The sequence below is a fragment of the Tympanuchus pallidicinctus genome, unplaced genomic scaffold, assembly GCF_026119805.1.
Source record: "Tympanuchus pallidicinctus isolate F22 unplaced genomic scaffold, pur_lepc_1.0 scaffold1, whole genome shotgun sequence".
Classification (NCBI taxonomy): domain Eukaryota; kingdom Metazoa; phylum Chordata; class Aves; order Galliformes; family Phasianidae; genus Tympanuchus; species Tympanuchus pallidicinctus.
In genome coordinates this window covers 23151107-23166677 of record NW_026294618.1, presented here as the reverse complement: position 1 = coordinate 23166677, position 15571 = coordinate 23151107, and the positions used below count along the sequence as shown (strand labels likewise).

General features: G+C 34.8%; 1 protein-coding gene across 1 annotated transcript in view; it reads right to left on the bottom strand.

The window, feature by feature from the left end:
- Window positions 1-15571, bottom strand: part of HCRTR2 (hypocretin receptor 2) — a 32290-nt gene that overhangs the window by 5869 nt on the left and 10850 nt on the right. The window contains exons 2-4 of the mRNA XM_052677077.1: window positions 13340-13518; window positions 11477-11720; window positions 4857-4972 (exon numbers count right to left, since the gene is read on the bottom strand). Of these exons, the coding sequence (XP_052533037.1) occupies window positions 4857-4972; window positions 11477-11720; window positions 13340-13518 (539 nt within the window). The remainder of the gene's footprint in view (window positions 1-4856; window positions 4973-11476; window positions 11721-13339; window positions 13519-15571) is intronic.

Sequence of the window (15571 nt, the reverse complement as noted above, 5' to 3'; positions counted from 1 at the left end):
AGACTATCATACTTAACAACCCTACTTCTACACTTATTTTGCTATGAAGATCTATGTCAACTGTTATCTCATATGACTGTATTTTATTCTACTAATATATTGCCAATTTAGGCTATGAAACAGATTTCAGTGATAAAAAACAAGGATATAAAACCTACATTAGCCATTAAAATTTTAAACATGGCAATCTTGATGACAGTGAAGGAATTAAAGAGGTTATAGCTAAAATGTGGATCTTGTTGCAAGAGTCTTCAAAACTGTATATGTAGTAATGAAGAGTGTCAAGACATAGGAAGAGTTAAACTGATCATAGACAACACTCAAGGGGTAGATGTAGCTCTGAACTATTAAAAAGTTATCTGTCTTTGCTTTTTGTCCTTGTACAAGCCTTGTACAAGTGAAATAAAGCAATTTTGTTTTAGTTCTTCAAAATTACTTCCTGTGCGCAGCCACATGTGCAAGACTATGAATGGCAAGGATTTTCTCAGAGAAATTGATGCCATTTATGTTTTCAATATTACACACTGTAGAAACTTCTTGGGTAGAAGCATAATTCTATAATGAGCAATGCAATTGTCTACAGGATGATGAGTCCCACGAGTGTAAAATGGTTCTTGTTTAAAATTATCTGAAGAATTCACATCCTCTATTGTAGAATTTTAAAATTAGGTCTTATCCACAGAAACTAACCAGAAGGGAATGAAATTTTAAATATATTTTTCAGGAGAAAAAGCAAAAAACAAAAAACAAACAAACAAACAAAAACAACAAAGAAACCAAATCAAAATGGAAACAATTATTCTAAACTAAAAAACGCACATGCAGAATTGTTCTAGAATAGCTATTATGTATTTTTCCATGAATAGCTAGGGGAAGGGGAAGGGGAAGGGGAAGGGGAAGGGGAAGGGGAAGGGGAAGGGGAAGGAAACAAGTCTTGCACTTATTCACTTTCTTCTATTCATTCAGTTAAATGAGGATTCATACTCATTCAGTTAAACCAGAAATGCCAGTTTCATACTTGGACTTATCTTGTTCTATTTAAAGGGATTAAATCTATTTAGCTGTGGGGTGTAGTACCGCAATGTGTACTTGCCATGCACCACAAAGATGGCATACTAAGATTCTGATTCTGGCTTATATGGGGTATTCTGTGTTCCCATTCTTTTAACTTTGAAGTTTTTCCTTCCTTTTCTCATATACTGAATTATCTCATATTTTTTTTTTTTTAGCAAGAATCATCAGATAATGGAGATGCAAGCAGTAAAAAAATTAGCTAAATCTCTACTGACCCCTCCCTCCTGATGATGCTGAAGATTCACAAAAAGAGTTCTGTGACCATCTTTCTTAATAGATGTAATTTCAAAGATAAAGAGTAGCTTGTCTCAGAATTGTGAATGGCTACTTCTGTAGAAGTGTTAGACATGACTGTGTACATGGCTTGTTCAGTTACGTATGGTCTGCTCAGGTAGAAGGAGCTTTTCTGCTCTATATGCAGTCTTCAGTAGCAAGATATGATCAAAGGTAGGGACTGTATACAATGTACAATGCCACTCTACATCAAAGTGACAAATCTTCAGAAGTTTGCATTGAGAGCCTTTCCACAGTTTCTACCTATATACCCTTTTTATCTTTGTCTTTATCTGGCAAAGAAGTGGGCCTTGCTACTTAGAGTCCAATAACCAATGATAAAGTAAGAATTTTATCAGAAAAAAGTACCATCTACCCATAGATGCATAGTTGAACCAGGACCATCTAACAGACAGAACACTTCACAGAGGTCTACATATACAGAAAGATTTACAGATCAGTATTTAGGTAAACATACACATGTATTATGTATGTACAAGTATAAACACATTAGTAAAATACATGTAGTTGCTTTGGTTACTGAATCAGTAACCAAATATATACATATATATTTATTTGGTTACTGATTCAGTATATATATGTATGATTCATATATGATTCAGTGTATATATATACAGTTAGTTGCATAGTATACAAGTACGAAAAGTGGTGCTGTTTTTCTCAGATGCACCTTTCCTCTATCTCCTCAAATTATTACCAAGGGATATACAAGTAAACTCAGTCTCCTCAAATGTAAGAACAGCTTGCAAAGAGTTGGAAGGTGTATTTCAGCTGCCAAAATAAAAATGGGCAGGGCTCCTGGCTGGTAATATGAAAAGACTTTTGTGTCAATGCATTTGGACATCAATAAAACAAAGTATACAGGACTTGATAATATGAATTATGTATCAACTCTTTCACCATAAGACCACTCAGTCCTATTTATTTGTTTAGATGTCACTTTTTATCCACTTAAAATCCACAAGAGAACACTGTCACTAAGATACTACTTCCTTTCTAATAAATAAAATAAATTACTCAAAATCCTGGTGTTTGTGGCATGATTGTTCTTCCCTTTGCACAGATGAATCATTGAATCAAAGACTGCAAAGTTTATATGTGAAGATCTGCCTGAAAGGCACAGTCAGTAATTTTAAGATCTATTGTACAAAGTACAAAAAAGATACTTTATAAATTTCTCTTATCTTTAGTCATCTGAATGTTAGTATGCACAAAAAACTCCATTTAAAAGACAAACAAACAAACAACAGAAAAAAACAACAAAGAGAAGCATCAATGAACCTTTAGAAAAACTGTAAGACTCAGAAGGAATTTACTGTTTGTGGTGTTTTTTCTGTCACTTGCATCTGGGATGCACTGCATCTTGCAACAAGATATTTAACATACTTAACTAAAGTTCTTGTAAACAGCATCATTACTTAACTGAAGATACTATCAAATAATACACTCACAGTGCTGCATTGATTTGCTCCACATGTCTGATTATGGTCCACCTTTTGCATCTAGTAAAATGCCTGACGTCTGCAGCCAATTTGCAGTTGTTAATAGGTATGAAGTGGTTTTAATTTTACTTACTGCACACTGTTGTATATACTGCTATCATCTAAGCTAGGAAACAAGGTGTCTGCAGTTTCACATCACTGACAGTTGTAGGTGTATAACAGTATTTGTCTTTTTGCCACCAAAAAAACCCCTAAATCCCTGTACACTTTGTAGCGTACAAGATGTATAGGGAGAAGAAATACTGTGAAGAAGAAACAGAACAAGTAGAATAACTGAAAACAAAAACAAAACAAAACAAAACAAAAAACAGAAAAAAAAAATCAACTAGAAACACCAAAATGGTTTGTTTCCAGCAAATTATCTTCTGTTTTGAACTTTAATTAGAATTTTCAAACTACATTTAAGTTAAGAACAATTGCTTACATAAACTAAACTAACAGATAGTTTCAGATTATAGGAGGATTGTAAAGAAAATACAGAAGAGAAGGTGAAGGAATATGGTGGTAAGGTCATTAAGCACCACAGAACAGAAAAAGTCGCAGATAATTATTAAGCAATAAAGAGCATCTTAGGGCTATGTTAGACTGAACTTCATTTAAAAAGTAACCCATCAAAGACTTATTCCTATTGAAGATTCTTATCTTGAAACTATTTTATTATTTAAACTTATTATTTAATGTAAGAAATTAAAAGTAAAAATAATCAACAACTAGATTTTACTCTAGTTTAACCAATAAGTATTAAAAATGAGAATAATTCCTATTCCAATGAGATATCAAAATGCCTTAAAGAGGTTTGTTTTTTTATATATTTTGTTTTCTTGAAAGAGATATTTTTTGTCACTATATAGTTTTGTTTTAATTTTTAAACATTTATATCCTTAGAAATCTGAAATCCACTAGAGATTTCCACAATGACTCCATCTGATCCAATGAGAATATGCCCTTGATATGGTAGATAATACACACTGGCTAGGACATCCTCAAATTCTGACAGTTGCAAAGACAAAGGGGTCATGTCCATGTCCTGATAGCCACTGTCAAGTCCATTGGAGAGGGAGTATCTTGCATTATCTCTTTAATAGGATGAACTGATTGCCTTTCATAGAATGATCAGGCAGGGGATGGTGGGAGACTACAGCTATAGATACATCCTGGACAAAGCAGAAGACAGCAGAGGGAACTGCAGATAGGTGTATGATAGATTATGGCACTGTTCACATCCAAAAAATTATTCTCAAGCAAGCTGACACCAATTCAAAATGTTGGAGGGGAAAAAGCATTTCTGAAAAAATTCACATGATTTGTACCACTTCAGTTTACATGTTGTATGCTTGCTTATTTGATATTATTTTGTTCTATATTTTTGTTTATTTTTCTATATTTTCAAAATGAAAATTGAAAAAGCAGATGTTCATATTATAGATTATGCTAATTATTTCTCAGTAATTCACATCTATCATTACTGATGCTAGTCAGGTTAACATGGCTCACATCAGACAATTCCAATCTCACAGTTCTGATAGTTGAACTTTCTTTTTCAACTTATGTTCAGACTGGACCTGCTCAGAAACTGAGACTTTACAGAATGAAAAATACAAAAGCAACTGTACAAACTATTAACAAAATGAGGAACTGACTACTCTCACTGAATACTCAGTATTTAAATATAACATATGAGATCTTTCTACCCTCTAAGTCTTTCTATTGACTTTTCCTCTCTTTCTGTCCCTCACAGAAGCCCTTCACAGACACAAACAAGAAGAGTTTTACATTCAGCCTGACTGCCCTGCCTTCATTTTTTAATTCTCATTTTTTATCCAAGGTATCTGTAACCTAGCAGTGTTGCTGGACCTGGTGATAATGTAAAAATCCATGTAAATCAGATCCTATATAACAACATGGAACATATATAGAAAAAGGGTTCATGTGAGAATCAGTCACAGTCATAAAAGCAAGCAAAGAGAATTAATGCAAGTGACTTACCTGGCGACACCACAGCTTTCGAAATATTTGCAAGTAGGCCAACACCATAAGACACAGTGGTGCCATGTATGTCACCAGGAAAAAGCACGTGTGATACATTTTGGGGTAAACCTCAGCTGGAAAGACAGTTAAAGAAAAGAAAAGTGTATTTAAATACAAGTCAAAATCACTTAGTGCCATTATTCATACAGATATTCATGTGTATTTCAGACACAATACATACTGATGGAAGATGCATCCAGTAATCTTATTATCAGGATTTATTTTTCAATTGCTTCCATACCCATTGCCTTCGTATGACATGATTCTTTACATTCTCTCCATGATTCTTAAGTTTTGCTTGTATTAAAACAGTGAACATTCTCTAAACAGTAACTAACTCATTTTAAGCTGCCTCATCTTTGACACTTTTAACAAGTTGTCTTTAGCTTTAGAATCAGAAGTGACCATTCAGAAGAGTGACAGTATGTTGCAAAACTTTGCACTGTATGAGCAGTTAAATTGCATGATAATTAATGTGCTACATTTTGAACTAGAAGAAAAAAATGAGTGATTATATTAATTTCTGAAATTTCCCAGTGTTTCAAAATTATGAGATCTCTCACTGAAACTGTTGACTGTAGTTGTAACTTCAGAAATATATATCATGGAAATAGAAAATTGCTATGTAATTGGAACTATATACCATACCAATGAGCAAAATCTTGCTTGTATTCACTGCTAGTGAATGCAGTAGAAATATTGCCATTGATATCTCACAGCATTGATGGATATGTGTTCAAACAGGTCAGATGAGAAGTGTTTAGCTCCTGACTTGTTTTAAGACTCTGTAGCAAAAGATCTTACTAACTTTCACCTGAACAGCTGCAACTGCGAGCTCTTGTGAATATCCCTGTGGGAGGCAGGCCATTGGGGTCTTCTTAAAAATTATTTTATTGATTGATTGATAATTAGCAGCAACTTGAGTTTGTATATTTTCGGATGATCTCAAAATTGTGAAATTGTTTTTGTATTTCAGAAAAAGCAACCTCACCACGGACCAATCAGACAGGGAAATATTAACATCCATGCTCCATAAGCAGAGAGATTAAGGAGAACCTGAAGGCACGTGACTTACTGGGATCACAGGAGGTCAGAGCTGAAAGCACAATCCTGCTATTCAGGAGGTGCCACCCGCCTCCTCAGTGCTCTGCAGGCAGCCAGGCCCCATTCAGGTGGAAGGACAGTACATATTTAAAAGGACATCTGGAGTTTATGGCTTCCAATTTACCATTCCAAGTAAAGTGAAACATTAAATGAGCCTAGCTATCTACAAAGAACTGATGAACCAGGTTGGAGGAAAATCCTAAGACTTGCCTTTGAAGTTTAGCCACCTGGAAAGTGCCAGCTGCATAACATCAAAGGCAAGCTGTCCCTCCTCCTCACACAGCAAAGCTCTTTGTAGAACTTTTCTCTAAGAAGCATGACTCTGTTTAGCTTCTCAAGCCAACAAAAAGCTTTAAAGCTGTTCGACAGTCACAGCAGAAAGGAGGAGGAAGGGCGTGTTTGGGGTGCTGTTCATTTATCAAGCGAGTTGCAGGCTCCTTGAATGAGAGCATCAATCAGTCTGTGGGACCTGGCAATACATCAGCTGTCTGATTGGAACCACTGATCCTCTTACTCTAATGCAGAAAGGCTGTTTTTGCCATCCGCAACTGACTTAATGGGCTGTAGGACAGGGCAAAGATAATTCTTTGCCAGAGTGATCATCATTTTAATAAGAAATTAATGATTCTCACACCACCACACTACAGTTTTGTTGAAAAAAGAGAATGGGACAAAAAGAAAACAAATAGTCACAGGGACAAGAATTGAAGTGGGACTGGCATTCCTATGTAGCATGATTACTCCACCAAATAAATGACCAGTATCCTACAGTTTTCTTTGTTGCAGGGGTTACTAAACAAACTTCAGACTTTATTCTGAAGTTTCCTTCTTAGATCTGCTTTGCAGTGCCAGACTTTAGTTAAGTAAGTAGGCATAAATTTGAAACTACATCTTCCAGATTTTGCCAGGATTTTATATGTGAATATACGTGTTCATATAAACTGAAAACAACCCAGACTCAAAAGGTTTTATTATGGCTAGCAAACAAAATATTCCTGTCAGTCATAAATGTACAACTAAATTGGTACCCATATCAACTTCCCACAGAGTAGGGAAAAATAGTAATTTTTTAGAGCATCCATGGAACATTCCCATATTTGCTAATCTTAGGAAGATGCCTATGCATTTTTGAATTTACCAATATGCAGAAGTAAAACAGCTTAAAAAGTACACTTTTGGAATAAAGCTCAATAAGTAAAAATGTTAGAAAGTACCTGCACATAGTAGAGAAAATTATATTACACAACACAGTTGCTTTCAAACTATGTTCCTGTGTCAGAGTACTTACAACTAGTTAAATACTAAAATAACATTTCAAAGCAGCTATATTATTCTTGCGGTATCAATCCATCACAATGCCAAGCATGATTTCAGTATTCACAGTAATCTGGCTTCCTGCTGCATTAAAACATTCCTTACATTTTGCTTTAACTTCTGCATTTTTAAACCACTTAATATAGTTCAAACATTCTCACTCCTTGCATTTATTTTGGACATAATAACATAGTTCGTTTGTGTTTTTAGTATCACTCACACGCTGTTCCAGGTCATATCTAACTCAAGTAGCTTCTAACACTACTCAACAGAGTTGTGCCTGTTCAATAGCTGCACAGTGCTCTTATATAACTTACAGCATTGATCAAAATTCAGGGTCTGTTTGTTCTTTTCTACACTCCAGGTAGCAATACAGGATGTACAAACCTTCACGTAACAATGCAATTTCCAGTTATGTTATTTTCCAGAATTAAGACAGTATGTTTTTGTACTATTTCATGAGTAATCCAGGAGGAAATGGAACACAAAGTCTTCCTTTTGTCTCCATTCAATCATATAGTATTTGGAAAGGATTATCTCCACATCATATGCAAAGGGGTTGGCTAGTGCACTTTGGCTAACACTCTTTTCACGAACAGCTCTAAGAGAATGTGTTTAGCTGGCTTGGACACATTATGAGCTCATTTTAATATATGTTTCTTTTATTTTGGCACTTTATCATCAAATTCAGCGCATAGCAATTACAGACTATTACAGAACTGTGGCCAATGCTGGCTCCTTAAGTGAGTTGGATCCTTCTGCATTCCCAAATAAAATATTGTTATTAGACAGTACTCAAAATGAAAAACCCTCAGACTAGAATTGGCAATGAATTTTATATTCAGGAATGCCAGAAGCAATTAAAAAGGAATTGCATCTTGTTTTAGATTGAACTATTACACCATTTGCAGTTGCTGGCATCTGTCCAACCACATGTTTGAAATCTTTTTATTAGTCAGAATGGCTACTATTTGTTCTCCATTTAGGAGCCCAAGTGTCACAGTATGGTTCAGACCTTCCAGACACTCACCAGACTAGTACAGATTTCAGCAGCTGAACCTAAGTCTGGGTACAGTGCTGTCTCCTGCTTTGGCATCTCTGACATTTTCCTGGACTGTTCCAGACATCCTCCTGTCTGTTAGTCCCCTATAGCACCTCATGTTTCAATGGTCCTAAGTTCCCAGAACTAGTATAGACTTCTGAAATACTTCGGAAAGTGTCATCAAGCACCTCCTGTTAAAATTTCAGTCTTAACAATTCTCAATTTAACGTCCTTGGGATATAAGGTGCACATGATACTCTGAAAATATTTAATTAGATGTATCTTAATTTTAGACAACACAAATTATTTCCAGTTCTAAATGAAGCAGTTAGCATTCAAATATAAGCACCTTCCTCTTCACACAATTTTACTCTCCTGTAGAATTTGCTCTTGAGTGTCTGTAGTTTCAAGCACATGTACTCTCTCTTTGCAAGTATGACTTCTTAGGAACAAATTTCCTTCTCCTTCAGCCTCCTCCTGGTTACTCTTTCACCTTAGATACTCTATAGTCAAAAAAGGCAAAATAAAACTCAAGGAAAATGCAAGTATTCTCATGGAAAATATTAGCTCTTTAATCATTCTTCTGGCTGCAATGCTCACTCATCTTTTCTAATAGATGTCCTCTTATGCATGTTTTGTTTATCTATTTGGGAGACTTTGTGATTTCAAACCCAGATTCTCAGTAGAAAAATTACATCTTCTATGCAATGGCCCAAGTAACTATCTTTAGACAATTCAAATTGTATCAAAATTATTTGTGGCTAATGACACTCCATTCTGCATGATTAGAAAGAGATGCATTATATTTTATCCTCATGGTTAATATATAGTTAACTCTACATTTACTAAGACATACCATGATTTGAGCAACCTACTTGTATCTTAATAAACAGGAAGGTCATCTTCTCAAGTTGCTAAGGTAAGCTGTTATTATGAGATGATTAGAGGATTATTTTTAAAGGGCATAAGAAATGCACTAGAAGAATAACTAGCAAGAATGGTGCTTTATCACTAGAAGAAGAATTAATTGAAAAGGCATCAGGATAAAAATAGAATTGTTATCTTAAGTAAAATGAAAGGCTTTGCCATTTCAGAAAACTTTAATGGATTTCTAATGTGAAATTATTTTCATTTTATGTTCAACATCAATTAAAAAAAAATTATTTTGGAGTGTTCGCTATTCAATCCTGAATCCATGCAAAAAAATAACTCAGTTCTGCAGGCAAGAGCTTGCCTTTACTGTTCCCATTTCATCTCTCCTGATGTTTGAGTAAAGGCTAACAGCATGAGCTGAAGATAAACAGATTTCACTTTGGATATATACACTTCACTGGAGTAGAGCCTGGGAGCTTCTTTTATATAATGGGTACTTCAGCTCAGATGTATTTGTGGGCTGCAACTATCCTCGTTCAATACTGAATAAGACACTTTTTGAAATAGTTCCACAGTTACTATGAATTCAAGTCTGAAAGACTAATTTTCTTGTTGGAAATCAAGAAGAGGCCAATGGAGATCTGGGAATTTTGAGATTGTGTTCCCTGATGCAATACTCTCCTGACTCTCTAATTAATTAACTACAGTGCTTTCCATCATTTTCAGTTCCTAGGTTGATTAAGACAGTCTTTACTTCCAATCTAACCTTCAGGTGAGGAATTCGTGGATAAATAACCCCAGAATGATTGGACACATTTGTACATTTCATATTTGTGACTATTGTAAAAGAAAATAGTCACAAAAAAACCTGCAGATTGGGGTTCAAAATACATAGGCGAATAAAGAACAATAGAACTACAAATGTACCACTCCAATAAAATACCAACTACAATAGTCCCACCTGAACAGGGTCTTAGTTTAACCTACATACCTTCTGCACATCTTTTTGTCTGGAATAACATCCAGCTAGCTAATGGCCATGTCTGCCCCATTGCCTTGTCCCAGAGGACTAACAAGGATGAAGAAGATAAAGAACAGGGAATGCGAAAGCCATTGTCTTCACATTAATTCCACAATGGCCAGACAGAGGCCATTAGCAGGGGAGAAACTTTTGGAATAGTACATGGAAGCGCCCTCAGTAGTTCAAGCTGCTTGAACCTATTTATCACAGTTATTAAGTAGAAGTGGTCAAGTTGTATTTTATTTCAATTGTTCACAGGACTGGAATCATCCACAGACACAACTCTGATGGAGAATACAATTGTTATATGGAATGTGTTGAGGCTGTTAGACAATCACGTGTTTTGGCAAACTCGGCTTTATTTTCCTGTGTGTGAATAACGGTATTACTAATGGTCACTATATCCAGGATCAAAGTGATAGCATGTAATGCATATGTTCTATTAGCATTGGAGTTATGCCAAGACCCACCAGAGTTGAATCTTAACCATTCAAACGAGTGTCTTACACAACTTGTTATGTGAGCTGAGACAAAATGGAAGAAGATACTCCCAGATACTTATAATTTCCTGCATTTGAATTCAGATACAGAAGTAGTTAGATTCAAAGTTAATCTCAAAAGACAGTAACACTTCCTGGATAGAATAATTCGTAACTGATTGTAATATTAAAGTTATTTGAATTATCTTGTCTATGACAAATCTCAAATTGTAGACTAACTTGCTACCTTGTATCCATGACATCTCTGTCATCTTCTTCTATGACATGCAGATTGCATTGAAATCACAGGAGATATCTATAAAGACCTAATTAAATATTATCAATTAGCAAAATAAATGTATCAGGTAAATAGGAGATCTGCTTTTGTGTAATTATTTCTGAAGACTGAATTCTCTAAATCTGCAACTTCCATCAATCACTGGGAATTATATAAGCATAAGCTTTTAAAAATGGGAATATTTTTACCCTGTGATAAACATTAACATGGCCAAGACATTAGGCTGCCTCATTCATTTAAACTTGGTTTCAAATCTACTTTTAGTCTTAGCAGTATAAAAGAAAATTAAAATTCAGAGTATTTCAAAAAACAATAGTTTTTTTTCTAGGAAAGATTATATAATTATGAACATTGTTTATGAAACCTGACTGCCTTTCAATACATTCTGATATTTTTGTTACATAACAACAGGAAAAATTCGGTCTTTATGATCAGTGACACACTCACCTCCCCAGTGTTCATCACATACTGTGAATAAGGTGGTTTTATTGGCTAATCCTGGGAACACGCTGCTGCACTCCATAACAATAGCCTGAGGAATCATTATGATGCAGGACACAATCCAGATAATTATAATGCTGTTCCTTGCACGCTTGGCTGTGCTTTTAAACATCAAAGGGTGACAAATTGCATACCATCGATCCAAAGCAATGCAGCTAAGTGTTAGTACAGACACAGAGACTGAAACTGTCTGAAGAAAAGGAAATATTATGTAAATGTAAACGTAATTATTCAGTTTTTAAAATGATTTCAATTTTCAACATACCTAGCTTTCTATTTGAACATACTAAGTGGAAATTATTTTCTGAAAAAGACTCTGTTTTATTACATTTATTTATGTCATGTCATTTATTATGAAATTCAAACAGATATACTCATCTACTATACAATCAAATAGAAAAGTTCAGTTGGAGAGTACTTCCTAAGATCATTAGGTCCATCTGCCTCATCACTGCAGGACTAAATAAAAGTTAAATATATTATTAATGGTATTATCTAAGAAGCCTGTACCAGTGCTTGACCACCCTCTCAGTAAATACATTTTTCCTTATATCTCTATTTCTGTGTCTTACATCTATATACAATACACATATAAGGGTTCTACCCAGAGTAGGAGTAGCAGTCAGATTCTGAAAGAATAAATTTATACAACTTAGAATTTGCAAAGTATGTGAAAAACTTATTCCAAAAAATGGTCACATAGTTAGATCATTATTTCTTTGATGAACAACTTTTTAAAATGTGCTTTTTCTTTCTGCTATATTTGAATATCTGTACTACTGCTTTACCTTTTCAATTTTCAAAGGAACAATGGAAATCTAGAATCCCATGAAATAAAAAAACAAACAACAACAAACCAATGAACTTAAAGCAGACAATATTACTTTAGCCCTCTATTCAACATAGCAAATAACCTATCACTTTGGTTTTATTGTTCAGTGATCATTTCATTTTCTCTTCAGATTTTCTCCCTTTAGAATGGAGGCTTTGAAAGTCTTGTGGTTTTCATCCTATGCAGTAGAAGACATACTTGCTGGAGAACTGTTGCCCTTGAGAATGTGTGTTTTCAGCCTGGTCTCTACTGAAAATACAGATCATGCTTGGTGCATGGAGATGATCATCCACCTGCATTAAGAGTTATACTTCATTCTTTTGATTTATAATGACAAAAAAGGCCAAGTATGCTGCCACTCTACTATGCCCAGTGAGTTCACCTGAGCAGTTTTACTCAGAAAAGGTATCTGTCAATCATATAGGTGCAAATGATCTCATAACTACTTCAGTCCATTGGTAATAAGTGGCAGTAAGACAGAAGGCTTGATCAGGTAGCCAATATGATTGGCTCCCAGGACAGTATGACTACCTTTAAAGAGAGAAAAACAAGTCATTAAACATATATGTAGGCATAGAGTCCCTTCAGACTTCTTCAGAAGTTCAGATTCTATGTCCTGGATACTTGTGTAGCTTTTTAGGTCCCCTTACAGAGTATAATTCTGTATGTAATTCTATTACCAGGCTTTTTTGTTTGTTTGTTTTGTTTCATATCTCTTCTGAATTGTTAAAAAAGATCACAAAAAAGTGAAGAGTATTAGACAAACGATCCAGAAGGTGCATTGCCCAAGTCTAACAGCGTTTGCAAAGCACAAATTTATTCACAAGTAGAACAGTGATTTTATGATCTGTAGGTATCCTGAGGTTTCTACCTCAGTAGCTGTGACAGATTTGCATTATCACCATGAGCGAGATACTACAGCTCTCTCTCTTTTGTGTAACATGGACAACATATATACAAACACAGTAAAATAATACCTGTAAGTAGGGAATTGCTTTGCAGAGGTGTTGCCCAAAGAACCAAGTTTCTGTGATGTCCACCACTAAAGTTGCTGGAAGACAAGTAATTGTGACCAGAATGTCAGCCAGAGATAGATTCACTATGAAATAGTTGGTGACTGTTCGCATGTGATGATTCTTCCACACTGCAATACAAACTGAATTTGGAAAGAGAAGTCAATAAGCTGGAAATGTCTTAGGAAACGTTTTAACAGGAAAACTTTTTTTTGTTGGAATTAAGGAAATGTTGTCCCTTGTTTAAGGGACAGAACATTTGAGTATGTTGTTTGGTGTAGAAGCTGTGTGTTTTCTTTTAGAGTGGAAAAAAAAAAAAATGTTCATGTAGGGAGATTCTCAATAAACAAAGAGTAGTTTTGCACAGACCACAGCAGGGAAAACATCTGATGTTTCATAAACTAGCTTATTGTACTTCAAGTACTATTTTCACTGACTATTCTTGCAACATTCTTCATGACTATTTTAATCCATTGGCTCTATTCCATGACAATAAATACCTACCTCTGTAAAGGTTTATCTTTTTTTTATGCTATTATTGTGCTGCTTGATTTGAACTGCTACATGGAGTCTTATGAACTCTATCAAGACAACAACAATTAATAAAATTATTTTGCTGGACATAATTTGTTTACTGCATTTGCAGAGAATCTGTACCGTTTGCCTGGGGAAAAGGTATCTATGATTTGAAGTAAGTAAATGAATGCAATTTTTGCTGTATTAAGAGCAATGCACTTTAAGCGTGGTATATTTTTGACCATGATTATTGTAATCAAAAGCAGTATGTAGAAATACTTTAAAAGATGTGCTTTTAAATTTTGCTTAGTGTCTTTTCTCTCTTATTATCTTTTTCAATTTTGAAAGGCTTTTTCAGATGAAACAAATCCCTTCTTTAACATGGATACAATAAATTCATAAGCTAATACATTAAAAATACAAAGAATGAGCCTGAGAAACTTCATAAAATAGATTTTGTAATAACTTTAATAGTTAGCTCCTCAGAGATCGTAACAATCAATAGCTTTTGAACATTGCAGATTCATCAAAAGCTCTTTAGAGACTCATACTCAGCATTTTCTTGCAGTGCCACAGTATAATTCTTGTATGAAAACAGTGCAATTGACTGTGTATCAAAGATTCTTCTCCTACAAACATTATTTCATCCATCATACAAATCTAAATGAAGACTCGAAGTCTCCTTAATCTGTCAGGATATAGCACTATGCTTAATTTAGAAATACTAAACAGATCACAGAATGCCGCAGAAAAGAGTTTGAAGGGTTCTCAAGAGCTATAAAACAGAATCAGCTAGAGTTAGACCATTCTCTTATTAAACTAACACAGATGGAAAAAAAAAAAAAAACAGCCTTGAAGTCACATAAGTTCTTGTGATAAGATGCTTCTTCAGATCCTATGAAGCATGGTGTGCATGAAACCTTGTGTCCAACTCCCAGCTAATATCAGTTGTTCTAGTAAAATAGATTTCTTCACAAATCTTGTCTTGCTTAAGTCTTTATGCCAACCCAACTACACCAGAAGCACCAGTAAGCCACTACTGGCAAGTCTGCATTTCAAAATCTGTTACAGGTGAAAATATCACGCCTCTCTTAAATGTGCTGCAATGCTGAGCCATATTTCCTTTCATAAAAAGAAATTAATCTTTTAGTACTTAATCTACTTCTCTTTTGCTGCTCTTTATATAACATTTCTGTACACAGGCAGCAATGACAAATAGCTTTCCCCTGTGACAACACTTCACATATGTGAGATATGATATATAATGATTGTTATTATACCTCTACACAGTTTTCTTTTCAGATCGTACAACTTCAGAACTCTGATTTTGTAATATTTATTTCTTTGTTTGTTTATTTATTACTGCTGATGTTTCTGCAAACATCCTCCTTGCTGCTCTCTGGATGATCTTCAGATTGGATCACATCTTTGCTGTCAGACTGCAGTGATCCAAACAGGCACAATACCCACTCAAGTCCTCACTAGCCCTTCAGCAAGAGTTAAGATTGGAGTATTTTCTCATGATGTCCAGATCTAAGTATTTGGGGGTGATTTAGGACAGTGGGAGAGGGAAGAGAGAGATGGTCTTCAATTTCTTTCAGGAAAGGTGAATTTTACCAACTAACTCCTTAAACGTTTCTTCTAAAACCCCTACTGTGTCAATTTAAATGTTCTTAATAT